At 40.1% G+C, this 19338-nt stretch overlaps 4 protein-coding genes across 8 annotated transcripts; 3 read left to right on the top strand and 1 right to left on the bottom strand.

Annotated features, from left to right (window-relative positions):
• The first annotated feature begins 107 nt into the window (after positions 1-107).
• On the top strand, positions 108-3818 carry LOC131334600 (NDR1/HIN1-like protein 6). Of its 2 annotated transcripts, none has more exons than XM_058369710.1 (2): positions 108-452; positions 629-3818. In XM_058369710.1, exon 2 carries the CDS (start codon positions 670-672, stop codon positions 1414-1416), a length of 747 nt encoding a protein of 248 aa, XP_058225693.1. In that variant the 5' UTR covers positions 108-452; positions 629-669; the 3' UTR covers positions 1417-3818. The 2 variants fall into 2 exon arrangements, with proteins under 2 accessions (XP_058225693.1, XP_058225694.1); XM_058369711.1 differs by having other exon boundaries at positions 111-1391; positions 2884-3818.
• Positions 3819-5202: 1384 nt separating this feature from the next.
• On the top strand, positions 5203-9571 carry LOC131334601 (ubiquitin-conjugating enzyme E2 10). Of its 3 annotated transcripts, none has more exons than XM_058369712.1 (5): positions 5203-5355; positions 5518-5605; positions 7466-7593; positions 8582-8686; positions 9228-9571. In XM_058369712.1, the coding sequence occupies exons 2-5, from the start codon at positions 5536-5538 to the stop codon at positions 9369-9371; spliced, it is 447 nt and encodes a 148-aa protein (XP_058225695.1). In that variant the 5' UTR covers positions 5203-5355; positions 5518-5535; the 3' UTR covers positions 9372-9571. The 3 variants fall into 3 exon arrangements, with proteins under 3 accessions (XP_058225695.1, XP_058225697.1, XP_058225696.1); XM_058369714.1 differs by having other exon boundaries at positions 5305-5420; XM_058369713.1 differs by lacking the exon at positions 5203-5355 and having other exon boundaries at positions 5415-5605.
• Positions 9572-9661: 90 nt separating this feature from the next.
• Positions 9662-12748, top strand: LOC131334599 (pathogenesis-related genes transcriptional activator PTI6-like). The gene has a single exon (XM_058369709.1). The coding sequence runs from the start codon at positions 11573-11575 to the stop codon at positions 12452-12454; it is 882 nt and encodes a 293-aa protein (XP_058225692.1). The 5' UTR covers positions 9662-11572; the 3' UTR covers positions 12455-12748.
• A 766-nt stretch (positions 12749-13514) lies between these two features.
• LOC131334597 (conserved oligomeric Golgi complex subunit 4-like) lies at positions 13515-18091 on the bottom strand. Of its 2 annotated transcripts, none has more exons than XM_058369708.1 (3): positions 17308-18091; positions 16104-17061; positions 13515-14635 (listed from the first exon to the last, which is right to left on the bottom strand). In XM_058369708.1, the coding sequence occupies exons 1-3, from the start codon at positions 17883-17885 to the stop codon at positions 14006-14008; spliced, it is 2166 nt and encodes a 721-aa protein (XP_058225691.1). In that variant the 5' UTR covers positions 17886-18091; the 3' UTR covers positions 13515-14005. The 2 variants fall into 2 exon arrangements, with proteins under 2 accessions (XP_058225691.1, XP_058225690.1); XM_058369707.1 differs by having other exon boundaries at positions 16095-17061; positions 17308-18078.
• Positions 18092-19338: the final 1247 nt, after the last annotated feature.

The following is a 19338-nucleotide window of genomic DNA, read 5'->3' as shown; positions in this document are numbered from 1 at the left end:
TAATATAAGATACTCAGAAAATACAGCAGTGTTTCTTCAAAGCCTTCCCGCGCGCCACGTCATCAACTACAAGCCACGCGTGAATCTCGCGCTTGAATTTCTCCCTCCTCCGGTTTATCTTCCGTCTCTCCCACAACCAGACAGACAGATAACCCCTTCTCTCTCTCTCTCTCTCTCTCTCTCTCTCTCTCTAGTTTTTGTTTTGGGAATGCTTTCCTCCTCGTCTCGTCATTCCCTCATTGGGATCTGCTTCCATTGCAAATTCAAAGGTTTTAATTTCCCAGGAATTCCATCAATCAAAATGCCGTCCAAGTTCCAACATTAAAAACATCACCTCCATGCTTATTAATCTCTTCTCAATTCAATTCCATTCCATTCCATTATTTACCGCAATTCAAGAAAAATCTTCGGAAATCTCCCCAAGTCCCCCCCTCATTAAATCCCACATTCACGTAATCTCGTTCCAATTCTCAAAAATCTAGCATTCTTTTCGTATCTAAATAAATAAACACTCCCCAATTCAATTGCCCCATATATATATATATATATATATATATATATATATATATATATATTCCTCCCATACATTCATTCCTCTTACTAAAATTCTCTATTGCATATAGCACAGGTAGGACGCTTGTTCGAATTGAGCTCGAGTTTTCGGGGGAAATGACGGAACAAGCAAAGCCTGTTCTGAAAAAGCCTCCGGGCTACCGAGACCCAGCCGCTCCGGTCCAGGCCCCACCCAAACCACCTGCTCGGAAACCGCCCCAACCGATCCTTCCGATATCGCTCCGACCGAGAAAAAAACGACGGAGGTATTGCCGGTCCATCTGCTGCTACATTTGCCTCCTCATAATCCTCGTCACCCTCCTCGCCGCCGTCGCCGCCGGCTGCTTCTACCTCTACTACGAGCCGCGCCTTCCGGTTTTCCGCCTCCAGTCCCTTCAATTCCCCCTCTTCAACGTCACCTCGGGTCCAGACGGACCGGAGGTGAACTCCAGAGCTGTCGTCAGGATCGAGGTGAAAAATCCTAACAACTTTTTGCACGTGAATTACGGGAGAATCGAGGCGGATTTGAGCGCGGAGAATGTGGATTTGGGGACGGCGGGGGTGGCGGGGTTTACGCAGGGGAAGAAGAACACGACGGTGGTGAAGTTGACGACGGAGGTGAAGGGCGTGTTGGTTGGGAACGAGGCGGCGGCGAAGAGGCTGAAGGAAGGGGTGAGGAGCAAGGGGGTGGTGGTGGGGACGGAGGTGAGGGTTGGGATTGGGATGGGTGCGAACGGGTGGAACACGGCTAGGGCGTCGGTTAAGGCGGTGTGTGGGGGAGTGAGTTTGAAGGAGGTTGAGAATGGTGCTGTGCCTAAATGCAAAATCCTTTTCAACTGGTATGTGCACTCCAATTCAACATGATTGGTTAGTCTTTGAAGCAATGCTACACCAACACGACTTTAAAATACAATTCCGGACACATCTGCGTCCGGAGACGTTTGATGCACATCGGTTGACATGCATCGAACAATGTCAGATGCCATTGTGTCTAAAGTTGTGTTTGTGGACATTTTATAATCTTCGTTAGGGTGTAGTTTGCTAGAGCCTAGTGTTTTTGCTACCCATTTGTCCATGCTCTCTATCCCTCTCTGTCCTTATTTGCGTCTCTTTCAATTGCTTTGATGGATTGATCCTAACAGCAGTGGTTTTAGGTCAAGAAAACTAATGTGCACGAAGTTTTTAAAAAAAATTGCTTATGCGCACTTCGATTAATTTATGATATATATTAACCCTAGGGTTCACTAAAAGGGCTAAGTTAAAGTCACGGACTAATCTGAGACCTAGAAGGAGCAAATTCCTAAATCCGAGGTCCACACCAATCTTTGGGGTTGATGTGCAAGAACTTAGCTTGATTATGTTACCTTGCATCTCCCTCGTATTTAACAGAAAGAATGTGCATTTTTCCATTCGCTTAGATAGTACTAGTAACTGTTTTGAGTCTTGACCATGGCCTTATGTTTTTCTTTCTTTCCTTGTCTATCATGTAGGGCTTTGTTAGGGATGTCTACAAATCAGATTGTTTTTTTGGATTCATTTATTCGCTGTGAATTTTGGTAGTTTCTGGTCAACTTTTTTGAAGAGACAAGCAATGAAAAATGACAAATTATACATCACTAAAAACAACAATATAGCTAAAAACCAAAAGACATATTGGCACAACATTAGTTGTTTGCATCGGTGCTTTCTAAAACATATAAAAAAGGATTACTGTTAAGATAACGAGATCTTGTTAAGAATAATTCTATGCAATTTTCATTAGCTTAGTTGTTTACATTCGTGAAGCCTTGGATTATTGTATTCAGGCGTACCAATTATTTCACATGCTCTTCAGTTGGGAGATATTTATAAATTGAAAACAGAATCTGATAAAACACTTCCATGTCTCAAGTGGACACCCATGACTCCCCCATCCCCACCTCCTTTCCTTGTTTTGTCTGTGCATAGCATTCGTTTTCATGGAAAATGATGATTCATGATTATACATTGTTTGGTATTTTTTCATAAAAACAGTAGGCATGTAGTTATGTATAGACTTCCGTGTGTGGTTAACCATGAAAATGGGAGTATAATTTTCTTTATCCTTTCAAAGGCACTACATGAGTGCATGTCCCACTATTCCTCTCACTTCTCACTGAGGAGGCGTTCACTGTGTCTGCTTGAATAGTGAGTTCCACTGCGTTGGATGAAGTGTTGCGCAAATTAGTTCTCATCGAGTCATAAAATGTACTTTGGTGGAACGTGGTGAGTTACTCATGCATGCTTCTTGTCTAGAGATCACATCTTCCCCTCTGCTAACAATCTGAATCTGAAACTGTTGTCTTGCTGCAGGATCAACTTACCCATATAATGTGTGCAAACGGTTCGTGTGTCCCAATCCTATTTATACAGTTTTTTGTGCGACACAGAGTTCAAAGGAGAGAGACTGGCCTGGTGTGTAACTCCTGAGTCCTGATGAGGACCTTTGAGACTGCAATACTGCATATTTGGATTGTATACCTAACTTTATATCTTGGATTTTCATTATCCTTTACTTGACAGATACTAGTACTATATTAAGGAAGTAGTGGAGGAAAGATTAGTGTTGAATGCATCATTTATAGCAACCTAACATTTGTCTGTGTACCTGTCATTGGCTCATGGTGCTTGCTTTGTGGGACAATAATATTGATAATCCACACATATGCATAAATGATATACCTATTTATGTGTCTCTTTCATGAGGGAATCATGGGCATTATTAATGATGTTCTTAAATTATTTTTGGTCAATTATTATGCTTGTGGGGTTCGGAAGTGGGGCTCTTCAGATTCCCGATGGAACTGCTAGGTAGCTTACCTGTTTCTTATTGTGAGCAAGAAGTGTAAAGTTGTGGTGGTGTGCTAAAGTGAAAGGGCAACCTGTTGAGGTTACTGAAACCTGGCTGCCTTTGAAGCAAGGATATTTGCAAGTATGTGTGAAGGAAAGATGTTGTGATGTACCTACCCTTTTATTGGATGCATTTGGCCTGATTTTGTTGAAATGATGCTGCTTTTAGCTTCTCTTATGCTGCTTTTAGCTTCTCTTAGGTGATCAATCACCATTCCAGTTGACTAGTTTCTTTCGGCTCTTCTCGGACCGGGATTTGTTCATAAATTTCTACAATGATGAGAAAGATAGGAAACTAAAATGAAAACTTCCCCCCTCCTTTACTTCAAGAAATCAATCTACTAGTTATTCATACCAGACGGATATTAGTAACTGAAACTTTCATAGAGCATAAGGGTCATTGTAATAAGGGTAAAAAAAAAATGCATTCACAATGCTTATCAGATTGTAAGTATCCTTAGTCCTATTGAACATGTAAGTAGGTTAATTGTCAGTAGCCACCAATTCACAATTGCTCGTAAATTATTTTCCTGTATTCAGCTTGGGTGGCATGAATTAGCTCTGAGACGAAAAGAAGTTAGAAGCTGAATTTCTTTGTAAAAAATACTCTACTACTTTTGATTAGTGGAGGCTATAGTCCTAGCTACTACACCATCCATCGATATGTGAACAGAAGTTCTTTAGCATCATCCCATTGCAAGGACGACTCATGGAAATGCTTCGGATAGTGCCACAATATTGTAGTAATACTACGTTTAACTACTTCAACCACGGCTTCTCTTTGTTGTGCTCTTTTTTGTTATTTTTTAATTTTTTTTTTAATGTCTCAGTTGTTATTTTTGAGTGGTAGTAGCTCGTTGAGTGGTACTCCAATGGATAGGCATTATGTACTCTTTTGTATTAGGGGATTGTTTTAGGTCTTTTAAACTCCACCCGCCTCTCCGAATCAATCTCCTAAGTTAAAGTAGAATGAAGTAAATTTCTTGCAATGTAGAATACACTTTAATAAGGGGGAGTGATTTTCGCACTTTCTAAATTGTTAACCGCACTCTCCAAAAGTTTATAATTTGGATAATACAAAAATCAACCATGTGCGGTGAACAATCTGGGGAGTGCAAAAAGGATTCGGGGTGCTATAGTGCATCCTTTTATATTGCGCTGTATAGCGGTACACAACCGTCGATCTCATCAACTAATGATTCCCTAAAAAGATTTGTTTTTAATCTGAATTATTAAAAATACTTTTGAACCTACAATGCTACACTACAAGCATACTACATGAGCAGTGCACAGCATCGTTTCCTGATCCGTGCAAAAATCTCTTCCTTTAAAAAACCTCACCAATACCATGTAAACTAAACTATGCCCCTACCCTAGATTTGGTGCTTTTTCATTGCCACTGGTCCTTTCCACCACCTAGATGTCTGTGTCATGTGAAGTTCTTGGACATTTCAGAGTAGGTGAGGTTAAACAAGGAAGGAAACAGGTCTTTGGCCCAATGGGCTGGATCAAGCAAACTCGAGTGGTCCCAAGAAGGAACCCACCAATCACACAGATGGACCTGGTCATAAAGTAACCATCCTCCAATTGAATAAATACGTTTTGGTGTCTGATCGAGCTTAAGTGGTTATAATCCCTCTACCCCGAAAGAGCAATGCTACAAACAAATTTTTAAAACACAACTGTCGACACTAAAATTGATTTCGGACGCAAAAATTATGTTCGGATAATTTCGGACACAACCATTAGAAGCATATAAATCTACCTTCATTTAACGCTAGCGCCAAAACAGACAGTTGAGATTGCACGTTCTCCTCCTCGTTTTAAAATTGTGTTATTAGTTCTTTTTTTCTTTTCCACATAATTGCCGCGTTAAGAACCAGAGACTGAAAGCGAAGAAGTCGTCGAATTGGATTCCAAATCCCCCAAATCCAGGTCAGCGCCTCCTCTGTCTCTCAACACGTTTTCGTTTTCTTCCCTAATCCCCTGCTCTCATCCGCGTATGTATTCGTGTATATATATGTGTGTGTACTACATATGCTCACATCTATGCATATGCTGAACGATCGTCCTTTGTTCTTGTTTTTGTTGTTGTAGATCTCGGCGTTTCTCCAGATGGCTTCCAAACGGATCTTGAAGGAGCTCAAGGATCTCCAGAAGGATCCTCCCACCTCCTGCAGCGCCGGTATATACGTATAAATATCGATATCCATATGTATTGGGCCTCAATTTATTGCTTCGATTCGTTACTAGTACTCTTTCAGGCCGATCTATGATTATATACCGATATAAACGCTTGTAAAACTCTTGTATTGCATATTTTTGTGATTTCCTTTGGATTCCTTGGGATTTTGGCTTTTTCGTTGACTATTTCGTGATTGAAGAGTGTGTTGAAAACAAAATTAACAGATATTCTACTGCTTGTTAATGATTAGCTGGAATTGACAGCTACATGAGTTTATGTATGCATGCATGCTTCTACATGTATATGTCTGATTGTGTTTACATGATGTGTGCCACATATGTGAGTTCAACTTGATTGTTCCTATATGAGCTTGTTGTATGAATAAATCGATATGTGTGGTCCCGTTGGGAGAGAAGGAAATAACTGAGAAGAGTTATTTGTATAACACTGGGAATGTGTTTTTGTTTCTGCTCAATAAGGTTGCAGGGGATGATGGTATAACAAGTCATAAGGGTGGGGCTACAGTGGGTACGAGTTGGGTGAGACCAAGGTAGTCTCCTTATTCCCGTGGGCTGTGGCAGGGCCTCCATTAAGGGGTGACCTACTTCCTGTCGTTTTTGAAGAACTTTAGGAGTGAGTTCTGTGGCCTGATGGAGTTCTGTGGCCTGATGGATTTAACCATGTAGAAAGACTTTGAGGGTCCTCTGCCTCTTTAGATCGACCAAGTTGAGGGTAGGAATAGCGAGTCCCTTGGCTGCAACCTCATGAATTTAGTGCTGGTACATAAGATAGGCATTGAGCTCAGAGGATACCCTAGGTGTCGCTCCAAAAGGACTCTTGACGTAATCAATACATAACTTCCCGAGGTCATGCAAGTTCCTTTTAATGATCATTTCCAGGTTTGAGGCCAAGTACATCATATTTGGACTGTAAGAGCTCAACATGAGAAGGAGCAAAGTAGTATGGTGTGCCCTGAACTGGGAGGTATTTTGACTTGGATGCTGGCTGACACATGGTTACTTGAGGTGATCGTTGCTGCACTTGGTGGAAATAATTGATAACAATCCGTTATTCCTCACTTCCATCCTTTTTGAATGTGTAGCATTAGTAGTCCATTATGAAAAGTTAGATTTTGATAACTCAGGGTGTTCAGACCAACTTACTCGCACCTCGACTAATCTCTAGGGGACCAATTACATTGTTTGCTGGCCGGGGGTCCCATGTAAAGCAGGGGCAAATCCCCGTATGGACTTGCCCCATAAGAGTTGATGGCACCTGATAAGTTTCGAACCTCAAACCTAAGAGGGAGCATTGAGAAGTTAGATTATTAATAGTGTTGATTTACATAATCTAACACAGATTCAGGGAAAGTATAAGGAAGTGCTGCTTTATTACTCGAGCAAAACATAACAATCATTCTTCTTTAAAGTTGGATTTGAATGTTGGTCAAATATATGTTATGGACACCGTACAGAATGATGGGGAGATGATTCAAAACTTGAAATAGGCCGAGACTCGAATTACAGCTTTCTGTGGAGGTTATGGTTGACTTGTTGTAGAGCTCAAAGACTGAAAGGCGAGTCATTGTCCAATGAAGCAACCTGGAACAAGATATTTTGGTTTCCCCTCTCTCCCCTCCCACTCTCTCTCTCACACACACACACACACAAAAAATACACACATCTTAGAATTAGACATGCATGTACAGTTGTTTCCTCGCGGTAACCATATTGCCACTTGATTCTTATGCCTATTTAATGCTGCTGCTTTTTTATACTGGAGTCCTGCGATTTACTGTATGTTATCCTGTTAGAACTATTTGTTGGTTAGTGTCTTAAGTTGCATTCGTTATATTGATAGGCCCTGTTGCAGAGGACATGTTTCATTGGCAAGCAACAATAATGGGTCCCGCTGATAGTCCTTATGCAGGCGGTGTTTTTCTTGTTACAATTCATTTTCCTCCTGACTATCCATTTAAACCTCCCAAGGTACTGTAAGAATTTCAATTTGAAAGGGTTAATGCTATTTATTGATATGTTTACTAGCAGTTTCATGCTATGCCCTACTTTTGGGAATTTTTCTTTGATCAGCTCTTTGGAAATCTCATGTAGTACTACACTAGTTATTTTTTTGTTTCACTACATGCTTTGATACTCATCTTAAAAAAAAATTTACTTTGATACGAGTCATTGGTGCATATGCTTCGGTGATGTGGTGAGATGGATCTTCACTTGGTATAGATATCGATTATAGAGGCCTTAGTGGGTCTGTGGCTGACAATGTTCCTAGTTTCTTTTTATTTGAACGCTTCAGCATGCTCTTCCTTTTGGGATTCGTTCTTGCTTAGTTATTACCATAAATGGGATGGTTTCTTCTTTTTTCCTCTCTGCTGACCAGGGTGGGGGATGTGGAATCAATTATTGCACGATATTTTACCTTGTCATTTTATTGCATTTGCAATGCAGAATAAAAATGAAGCCTAGTAGCGAGTAACGTCTTACACTCATAGTAATGTATAAGAAGCTGGTGCCCAATCGCCGGTCATGTCCAAAGATGAGCTGCGTTTGCGGGGAAGCTCAAGTCTACCTCATACGCTCTTCCTATGGACCAAGTTCAAACGCGTTGCTTTTGGTTCAAATGCTTGTTTCTTGATAGTATTTGCAATTTGCAAAGTTTCTCGAACAGTTCTTGATTTTCAAGAATGTTCAAAATCTCATCCTCAATTGGCTTTTAGTTGTTTTAATCATATAAGAAGTATTATAAATCAAAGCTTAGTGACAAGCTGTCTATCATATGAAAATCTTGCTTGGCTAATTTACAGTGTGGCATGTAGGGTTAGCGTATCAATTTCAATTGAGCCCATAACATTTAACACTTTTCAACACCTTTTTCCATTGGTCAACCTATTTCCTGAAATTTTAGATGTGGCTTTACAGCTTTAACCTCTTTCTGCTTCCTTCTGTGACTATTTTGCAGGTTGCATTCAGGACAAAAGTCTTTCATCCGAATATAAACAGCAATGGTAGTATTTGCCTTGATATCTTAAAGGAGCAGTGGAGTCCCGCTCTGACTATTTCCAAGGTTCTTATTTTATAAGCTTTCAGTTTCCTTACGGTGTATTATATGAGGGTTTTCAATTCCTGGAGAATCAGGCAATAGGATATTGTCAAGGAGATTATATTGAGTCTGTTAATTTACCACGTGGATCTCCTTTTATAGATGGTTGTCATGGTTGCCTAATGTTTATCGTTGATAAGGGAATAATCAATTCGCGTAGCTATTTTGTACTTGGGAAATCCCATAGTAGCTTACATCATATCAGATTAGTAGTCCATCAGTAGCCTTCCATTTTTGTTTTGGCTCGAATTCTTCTCTCATGATTTTGAACTATTTGGACCCTTTTTCCTCCTCTATGCATTTTTTTGTGTGTATGTTTTATTTATCTGAAAACACTTCTTAAGCACGACACTAGGTTGAGTCACTGATATTCACACAATATGCCCAAAGCTGCTGTTATGAGAACGCTTCAAATCATTCTCTCGTTTTTGCTTGATTCAACTCTATTGCTTAAGCGAAACTTTTCAGATGGATTTATTGAAACATTTATCAATGCTATTTTCAGGTGCTACTGTCGATCTGTTCGTTGTTGACAGATCCAAACCCTGATGATCCATTGGTACCGGAGATTGCTCACATGTACAAGACAGACAAGGGAAAGTATGAGGCAACTGCAAGGAGCTGGACCCAGAAGTATGCCATGGGATAGTCTCTGCCCCTTTTATAAGGATTCTAGGAGCTTGGTCTGATATCATGTAGAAATGAAATTTGCTTTGTCCTCTCTACCCCTGTAATGCACGAATGTGGGATTGAACTTTAGTTGTATGCTCCAAAAAAGAAACGAAGATGAATCCTTTGATTGTTTGAATGGAATTTAATCTATGAAACTAGGAAATAATGTCTATTTAACCTTGTACCTATTCTACCGCATGATTTGGAATTGTTTCCAAGTTATCTGTCTCAGCCCAATAATGGTTAGTTTGGGTTTTTGTTCTTCTTCTAAATTTTGCTTTCTTCTGCCTATTTGGTCAAGTCTCATGTTCAACGGCTTCCAGAGAGACACGGTGGACGATTTGATTGGGAAGGTAATTGTATCCATCATAACAAGCCATTTGACGGTACGGTCCATATTTAATTTTCAAAAACATGCATCTGTAATGCCAAATGTTTTTTGGCTTGGACATTGCACAAAAAATGAACTTTGAATGAATAACCGAACGCATGATTCATGTTGATAGCGCCTAAAAGTTTTCATACAAGTTAAACCTTCAGTTTGCAATGGAAAACGATACGAAGTTAAGAGGCCGATAGGCATGAAATAAATTGCCAGTGATCTCTAAAGAGAAGTCAAATTCGCTCAAGTTAGAGGGAGAGGTAATGCATGATTGCAATTTATAAAGGAAATTGATTTTAGTGGAGCGTCATCAGTAAAAATCAAAGTTCTCTATAAATCTGTTCTCCAATTTCTAAAAAGAGAAATTGTACGGTTGGGAGAAAAATTTAGGAAAGAGAGATCACGTGGGGAGAAAGCCAAACATAGAGTCAGAGACTGGGTTTCCTAGGAGTAGTAAATTCTTGAAAGAGTACCAAACTGATCTGACTCTTTGCTTGGAGCCCAAGCTTTTGGTACAAGATTTTTTTTGGTAGAGAGATTTTTTTTTCTGTTACTATAAATTATTATACTAGTAAAAGTCAAATATACCCTGCACCTGATATAAAATTTAAAATGGGAATATGATAATGAGACACACGGATAATAGGACTCTGCTGGTATACCTTTGAAACTACCATTTGAGATACTCCGTGCATCTTGATGCATGCGATTTTATATTTCACTCATGTAAAAATACTTGAAAGCTTTGATTGACGTCGGACTGCTGAATTAGCATATTCTTGCATACAAGTATTCGTTAGAATTTTTTAGTTTCACGATATTGAATTGTTGTATTTTGGTATTTCGAACGTTTATTTTTTAAATTACGCTTGTCCAGTCAGCACAAGACATATGTTTGTATCACTTGTATTACATATAAGATGATGTTCTACTTTGTCCAATTTAAAAAACTTGAAAGTCAAAAACATCTTATGTGTGGCAGACTTGGGAAATTCCTGCACCCCATTCATTTTGGAAACGGAATAGTGTCTCTAAATAAAGCACGTTTTATGCGATAGGAATATCCTTAAATTAGGAAAGTTCTTATGTAAATTCCACCGCCTTATAAAATTGTGCTTGATATCACCATCTCAGTGACTCCTTTTTGGCCAATTATTGAGTGTTTTCGGAGTATCATGTGGTACTGTCACGCAGTACTCCCTTCAAATAAAAGATCGTCACCCTCTCAATCACCCAACAAAAATGAATTATGTTCATAATTACTGCATAAATTTTCGTTGCGTAAATGGTTGAGAGTACTACGTAGGCAACGCCACGTGATATTCCGGGAACGCCGAACAATTACTCCTTTTAGTAGGCTAAACATTCTTAAATATATAGTCAAGTCAAAACAAATCAATTTGTTGAGAAATTAACTGAAAAGGTGGTGCTAGTCAATTATCCTTTTAAGAAAAACTTGGAGTGCAAGTATCCACCACGATGAGCGGGGGGTATTTAAGTCAGTCGATCCTCTTATTTCAGATTTGGGGTGTGAGTGACTTATTCTCTTCCTTTTATCGATTTTTCAGGTAACTTCAAGAGATTTTTACTCTCACTCTTGAAGCCGCATTTAAAGATTCAAACTTTCTCTCTCATCGTTGCAAAAATTTAACACAAACGTTTTGTAATCAATTGAAAACACAGAGAGAAGTCAGAAGAGGCAGGGCAGTAATTAATTGAAAACAGAGAGAAGCAGAAGAGGCAGAACGTTACTTACCTACAACTGCCAACTGCCGGAGCTGCGGTTACTGGTGGAAATGAGCGCCAAAACGCCACGTGTTGTTCGGATTTACGTGGCCGACGGGGATGCGACGGATTCGTCGAGCGATGAGGACAAGCCGTTCAGGCGTTGTAACGGAGTGAAGAAACGCGTGACTGAAATCAGATTCCAAGCTTGTTGTGAGAACGATAAAAATCGTGCTGTTAGCAAGAAGAGGAGGCCAAAGAAAGGGGAGGAGAATACGGTGAAGAAGCAGTCGGAGAATGGGACGAAGTACCGAGGCGTGCGGCGGCGGTCGTGGGGGAAGTACGCGGCGGAGATACGAGACCCATCGCGGGGGGCTAGGGTTTGGCTGGGGACTTACGCCACGGCAGAAGAGGCGGCGCTGGTGTACGACAAGGCTGCGATAAGGATACGCGGACAGAACGCCATCACGAATTTCTTGAAATCTCCGGCACCGGCGGCTGAGATCAAGGTTGTGTCCATCACCGGAGGGTATGACTACGGCGACCTCTCGTCGCCGACCTCCGTTCTGTGTTTCAGTCATAAGGAAGAAGAAGAAACAGAGCGGTTGAGAAGCGGTGGGGGATGGAGACCGGCAGAGTCAGCGGCGGAGGCTGTGAGTTTGCCGGACGATGATGGTTGCTTGCCGCTGGATGAATGCTTCTTGAATGATTTCTTCGATTACCGGTCGCCGTCGCAGGTACTGCTCGAGGAAGTGATTGGTGACGTGGCGCACCACCCTGTTTTGGGAGGAGATTTGAGTGATCTTTCGGGTGGAAAATTGTACGAGGACGTGATAAGTCACGTGCCTCCTCAGTCTGGTACTATGGAGGGTGGTTTCTGTGATTTTCCACCGGTCAACTTGGAAGAAGAATTTTGGTCTTGTTCGTGGAACGTGGATGACTTGCTTATTTGAACAGAACACCCTCTCCGATCCGATGATGATTGCTTCTAAATTGACAAAAAAAGTGTTTTCTTTGCAAGGAAAATGGATGGGAAAATTGGTTTGGGTACATATTCGTTTTCTGCTTTGCCAAGAAAATGTGGGGAAAATCTGACTAGATATATTCGGTACATAGGTTTTTTATTTTATTTTAATTTTAATCGATCTCTTTGGTACTTTATCAGTTGTGGTTCTTCTTTCTTCTTCTGTTTTTTTTTTTCTGTTCTATCTGTGAATTTGGAGCTGATTTTGAAGTTTCTTTCCGTACATGGGATGAGTTGTTTTTTTGTTACTAATTAGGCCCCGTTTGAATTAAAAGATGATGAATTGTGAAAGAATGATTTGTCTTGCAAAGCGAAAAATAAAAAATTATTTGAAATTAGATTGGTGTGTACTTAACTACTGGTTTAGATTTTGTGGGGCGCATGAGAGGTGCAAGTCAAAAGTTGTTGATGACTAGAAATCCATTCATATCTCAGAGATTTTTCTTCAAATGTAGGCAGATACAATCATGCATCTTGTTAATACTATAGTAGGACTAAGATAAATGCTCGATAAAAGTTTGTTATAGTATCTACTCTCTTTCTGCGATGACATATGCATATGCATTTGCGGGTCATTTATATATTCGCTTGATCGGTGCGCATGCACATACAATAAGAACAGAAAAAAGAAAAGCTTAATCAAACTTTTTGTAGGGAGTTAGAGCTGCTGAAATTTTTTTTTTCTTTGATAACTCATGGGCTCCATAGACTATAGTTAAATTCCATGAAGCCCTGAACCGTCTCGGGTACAAGACCCGAATTATGTGCGGTAGTAATTGAAATTTGTGGGACGCGAGACTTCATCTGGGTAATTAGTCTTAGACAAAATCACAGATAATTTTGTTTAGAAAATTTTGATGTACATTGCATTTGATCTACCATTGGCATTGTAATAGATGTGTCCAATTCAGGGTCTAATTTGCAGCAGCATCAATTTCTTGAATTAGCCTAAATATGTTCGGCAAACATATAATCATGGCCCTAGTGCATGCACTTTTCCATAGTTTAAGTCATTGCATTCATGATTAACCTAAGTTTGGCATCTGTTGACACATGAGTGAAGTTGACAGTGGAATTGCCAAATACAAGCCCTTCATAGCGAAAAAAAAGAAAGTAGTAAGCGCGTCCCAAGATTACAAAATATAGTTACATTGATCAGGGGTTTGACTATCACCTGTGCACTATCAACTCCGGTGTTGAGCCGGTCCATGTGGGGTTGTGTCTTGACTTGATCGGTCGGTTTGGCCTCCCAAATTAATCTCACTATTGAGCGAGACACCAGCTATCAAAATAAAAATTCTAAATGAGTGGGAAGAAGTACAAGAACCAATTGTAAGTTGTAATGAAGTGGATAAAATTCTATCTGGTAGAAGAAATCGTCAATCAAGAACATGAGGTGTCGGATTGGGAATTGGTCTTCAAAAGTTCACCAAATCCTGTTGGGCTTCATGGTGGATGATGTCTTCTGTATAGACAGGGTTTACAACTTAAGAGCAGCAATTGGTTCAGGTTTAAAATCGACCCTCAGACCCAACATTCTCCTAACCTCAGCAGGAGTAAGTCTCCAGGTCATGGGTCCTGAATTCTCACCCCAGAAATCCAGAATCTCAGAAACCTTTTCTAAGTTCAAGATCGTCGCCATCTGGGTAAGGCGAGCAAATTTGTCCCGAACAGTCCTCTGAGTCATGCTTGAGAAATGGCTCACTAGTGCTCTCGTATCTCTGTCAAGTTGAAGACCTCCAAGCTGACTGAACCTTTTTTGCATCATGAACACTTCAAGCCTCTTCACAATGAAGTCAATGACTAAATGGACGAATGAATCGTAATTATTTGCAGTCATTAGCGGCTGGAGCCATGCTACATTAGAGTCAGCAGAATGAATAAGTCGCTGGACCCATGGGTCGTTCACCTCTTTGTCAGCATATTCAGCCTCAGACAGCTCGTAACTTATGGTTGCTACACTGTCTAATACCGGACGGATCCTACCTGTCATAGTTGCTACAAGTTGCTCCATTCCAACATTCAAGGCTTTTTTGAAGCTGTTGCTCATCTCGCCCAATTCAGACAAACAGGAGTTCACCCTCTCTACATCTGCTGGTGCAACAAATACCTGAAAATACCCAAAACCAATTCATTCAACACACAACTAAGGATATCCACCCACATAGGAGATCTAAAGAAATTTACACCAATATTGAAAACCAACGTTGAGAATCTCTACTTTAGTTAGCAGAAGTTGCAACTAAATATCACATGGACATGGAAAAAGTATCAACTCTAAGAATACTACCACATTTCACCTGCCACAAAAAAAAAAAACCCTTTAAGGATCTTCATCACAACATACTCTTTTAGAAATATGGTACTAAAAAAGTACAGAAAAAACTCGATAATGAGAAAGAATACAAAAAGGAAGTAAAAGACCATAGATATGTGAGGGAAATCTTTTTATCCAGAAAAACTCTGATGATACAATGTAACTTGGCAACGAGGCATCATAACATCACCAAAGAAGTTCATCCTGTTAGAACTGTATCGGAGAGAAAAAACTGTGAAGTATGCTAGCAAAACAGTGTCACCGTGAGGTAGGCTAGTTATTTGGGAAATACTGAGTGGCAATCAATTATAGGCAGTGGAGTGCCAAGACAAGCTATTGATGAATCAAAATGAACATTTCCTCGCCAAAGGTGATAAGGAATAAAACAGATTGTTATTCAGTTCAACATCAGTCACAATACCTGATTTTGTCAAATACCAGCACTCCCGGGACACATGTCCGTCATTTAAATCAGCCCTATCTTTTGCTATTGTAGTTTTTTTCCTTCGGAGTTTGGACACTAGCAGTCGCAGGACACTCTAACATGCTTTGGATATGGTAGGACTCTCTTTGGCACTCCATAGAAGTCAAGGGGGACATTACGGAAAATTTCTTTTTATGTGATAGAAGATAGTTGATAGTAGGTCATAAAGACACATACGGAATATGATCTAATGATTTAATGACAAATTCGAATGATGTAACAACATATGCAAATGAAGGCAAATGTTGTATTTCTACTATAATTAGAACCTTAGTATTGGATTTTAATGATTTTTATTTACACAATAATTTAACAAGTTTACGTAAATATAGTTTTGGACTTGTTCCCAATGTGTCGTGTCCTACAAAGGCCCTAAACCATAACCATTTCTTTTTTATCCGATAATCCATAACCATAACTCATTACAAGTGACACAATATCACTAATAGCTTGCTCAAATGGAACATCGCATGCTCTAGAGCTGCACCATCCTTCGTGATCATACCACTGCCTACTGTATTTCAAATGCTCACTTCAAGGACAACACAACCAAGTTGAGCCACTAAAGTTTTGTATTTCCATTTTTCTGAATAATTAACGTTGAGGAACTACTTTCTTTCCTCCCTGCATTTAAATGGAAACTACCCAGTCTACCCCCAACCCAAAAAAGAAAGAAAAAAATACAAGCTTGGCAAGCCATAACATTATTTCAAATTGGAACTTATGGCAAGGATCACATGAGAAAGTAAATGAAAGGAAAGAGAAAACCTCACTCACCTCTGAACATTGCTCGTCAATCTTCTGCCGTAATTTTAGTACATACTCACTACTGACATCCATATTATTCAGAACCGTAGCAACTTCTGTTCCAGTCTTTGGCATGCCAACACCGCCCAAAAACAGCTTTGCTCCAAGATTGGATTCTCTCATTTTATGCTGCAATGCATCAATGTACTCGCTGCCCAACAAACTCACTGCACTACCAAGAACTGCAATCACAGAGTTAATGTTTGATGTGGACACGGACCTCCTACAGCAACTTTGCAAAACATAGAAGACATCATCCACCATGGAAGTGGTGAGGCTGTCATGTACGTGCTCGTCAATGTTTATAGCCTTCCTCACATTTTCCACCATAAAGAATCCCTCTAAAATGGCATAATACCCGCTAATCTCCTGAGCAACCTTACTGAAGTTTCCACTCCTAAAAGCTTTCATGGCTCTCAGACCCAACTCCGGATCAACCGAACTCAAACCCCTGATCTTTGAGACCATGTGTTCCATGTAGTCTTCCCCCAATTGTGTAAGGGACAATATTTCTTCCACGTACAACTCAATCTCCCTAGGATCAGGTCCTTCAACTCCAACAGAGAGCAAATTACTCTTATAACACTTAACCTCCGCAGTTAATTTAGCAAATTTTCTATAATCCAAGTACTTTTTCAAAACTAAAGAAACCCTAGAATCGCATTCCTCTTGAAGTTCACATATTGCGTAAACGATTGCATCTTCCCCACACAGACTACGCAAAATCTCATCGTTTTCGTCTACAGCCAATACAATGTCTTTGAATAAGCTGGTCAAACATGCCACGAAGTTTACCTGGTTTTGATTTGCAGAGGATTGTTCCACCAATTGCTCAATCTCAACCCTCGATCTTATTGCAATGACTTTCCTCAAATAGGTTACGTACACCTGCAACCCTTCTTCCTCGAGGCCGAGAGGGGAACATAACCTGGAATGCAGTATAGTCCAGTTTTCAAACATATTTTCAACCGTTCTGCTAACCACCTCACCAAGGGTGGATAATGCACACATAATGCCAAAAAAACAACGTACTTTTCACATATATATTTATACATCTTTCATGGAATTTTTGCAATTAACTGCTGCCTACTGGGCATTTCCCTATTTGATAACTACTAATCTAAAACACGTTTTCTCGATCAAAAAATAAATAAATGAATCGCATTTTCAAAACCTGATGAAGCGGAGGATCGAGGGGTGGCCAAGCTGATCCACAGCCACCGATAATCTCTTCCGTACAATGCGTTCGAGCTGATTCTTGTACGCCAATAGCTTCTCCCTCTGATCAGAACCCGAATCCTCGTACTTGGCATCAATTTGAAGGAAAGTGTGGACGTAATTGGCGGCGGACTCAAAGTCTTCGAAATCTAGGGCTTTAACGACGCCGTCGATGCAATTGGCCCTATCGACGATGGCGTCGATGAGGAGGAGGGTGCGGCTGACGCGTGACTGGGCGAGATCGAGGGTGCGGACGTTGCGGGTGACCTGGTCGGCGAGGTCAGAGGTGGATCGGAGGTTGGAGAGAGTGTGGTCGGAGTCGGACTTGATGACGGGGAGGACGTCGGCGGAGGATTTGTGGAGGTCGGAGAGGTGGTTGTTTAGATCGATGCGGTGGGAGAGGGTGGCGTCGAGGTTGAGGCCAAGGGTTCTCTGGTAGGATACGTATTCGTGGAGTAGCCGCGTTATTGATCCGACGTCGGTTAGGTTGCAGACGTATTCGAGAGATTCTGTAGTCCCAGGGACGGCTGCCATGGCTAGAGTGAGAGAGAACGGTTGAGGCCTGGACACGAAAATATAGTAGTAAAATGTTCAAAGTATCTCAACTCAATTATCCCTGAAAAACAAGCAGCACCAGGAAGAGAGATGATGAACAGAGATGTGAACTACTCCAGGAGGGAGAGAAGTGTTTGGAACTTTGGGAAGGTGGGAGAAAAGAAGCGGGGAAAAAATGGTGGGGGGGCAAAAATTGAACTGGGTACAATTCTACGCTCCTATTTTTTATCCGGGGTGTTGAAGATAACCGTCGGAATTGCAAAACCAATCCGATCTAGATCGAATTGTTCTATTTGGTCCGATTCTGCGGTTCTACGGTTATGTTATGGTTTCAAAGAAATAAGAATCATTAATTTTTGTTTGGTTACTGGTTCTCAATTAATGAATCGTGATTAAAACCTGATCGGACCGTTTAAAACCAAGATAAATATAAAAAGGGCGCTACTATTCGCAGCCCTCTATTTACTCCCATAGCCCGTTAAAAATTTTCAATTATACTCGACAGTTAGTTACCGAAATTGAAATATATTTTCAGCGTCCAATTACCGAAATATAATATTTTTTTCAACAGATGTTTACCGAAAATGCATGTTCGGCAGTTGTTTACCGAAAGTTGAACATATTTTCGACATGTAGTTACCGAAATATAATCTTGTTTTCAACAGCAATTTACCGAAATGTTATTTACGATTTTCAACAATCATTTACCGAAATTTAGTGGGCTACGGGAGTAAATAGAGGGTTATGAATAGCGGCGCCCATATAAAAATATATGTGTGTAATTAAATACATATTGGAAAATTTATATAAATGGTCCTCCTTATTTCATCCGAGTCTTATTTTCGTCCTCTAAATATCAATTACAACTCTTTTGACCTTCAAGTTTGATTTTCGTACCAAATTGGTCCAATTGATAACTTCTGTTAGCCAAACTAGATGGAAAAAATCAAATTGATGACAGTTTGGACATTGCAGTTCGTACCAAGTTGGTCCAATTGATGATATATTGCCTTAATCTGATTTTTTTCGTTCAGTTTGGCTAACAGACGATATCAATTGGACCAACTTGGTATGAAAACAAAACTATATGGTCAAAAGAGTTGCAATTGATACTTGGAGGACGAAAATGAGATTCGGATGAAACCAGAAGGACCATTTCTATATAAATTTCCTATATGCATTTGAATTTGGCAGGTTAATCTATTCTTTGCAAAACTTAATTTATTTAGAGATGAAATCTCATTTGCTAGAAAAGCTTTTATTTTTTCCCTTCCTTTCCTATTCCACATATTATCTTCCTATTTCTTTAATTTTATGAGTTCGTATTTTGTGAATAAATGTTTGGATTCTTATTGGATAGAATTGGAACCGAACCAAAATCGAATCAGTCTTGCGGTTTGGTTCTGATTAGGTACCATGCATATATTGGTTA

Source organism: Rhododendron vialii, chromosome 7a (assembly GCF_030253575.1).
Source record: "Rhododendron vialii isolate Sample 1 chromosome 7a, ASM3025357v1".
NCBI classification, from domain to species: domain Eukaryota; kingdom Viridiplantae; phylum Streptophyta; class Magnoliopsida; order Ericales; family Ericaceae; genus Rhododendron; species Rhododendron vialii.
This window is presented reverse-complemented; position numbering and strand designations above follow the sequence as displayed.

Excerpts from the sequence above, each read along its gene's own strand:
- LOC131334599 (XM_058369709.1), top strand. The coding sequence starts at position 11,573 with ATGAGCGCCAAAACGCCACGTGTTGTTCGGATTTACGTGGCCGACGGG.
- LOC131334597 (XM_058369707.1), bottom strand. The coding sequence starts at position 17,885 with ATGGCAGCCGTCCCTGGGACTACAGAATCTCTCGAATACGTCTGCAAC. Across the intron at positions 17,062-17,307 it reads TCGATCCTCCGCTTCATCAG|GTTATGTTCCCCTCTCGGCC; the intron begins GTTTTGAAAATG and ends ACTGCATTCCAG. Across the intron at positions 14,636-16,094 it reads AATGTTCAGAGGTGAGTGAG|GTATTTGTTGCACCAGCAGA; the intron begins GTTTTCTCTTTC and ends GGGTATTTTCAG.
- LOC131334600 (XM_058369710.1), top strand. The coding sequence starts at position 670 with ATGACGGAACAAGCAAAGCCTGTTCTGAAAAAGCCTCCGGGCTACCGA.
- LOC131334601 (XM_058369712.1), top strand. The coding sequence starts at position 5,536 with ATGGCTTCCAAACGGATCTTGAAGGAGCTCAAGGATCTCCAGAAGGAT. Across the intron at positions 5,606-7,465 it reads TCCCACCTCCTGCAGCGCCG|GCCCTGTTGCAGAGGACATG; the intron begins GTATATACGTAT and ends TTATATTGATAG. Across the intron at positions 7,594-8,581 it reads ATCCATTTAAACCTCCCAAG|GTTGCATTCAGGACAAAAGT; the intron begins GTACTGTAAGAA and ends ACTATTTTGCAG.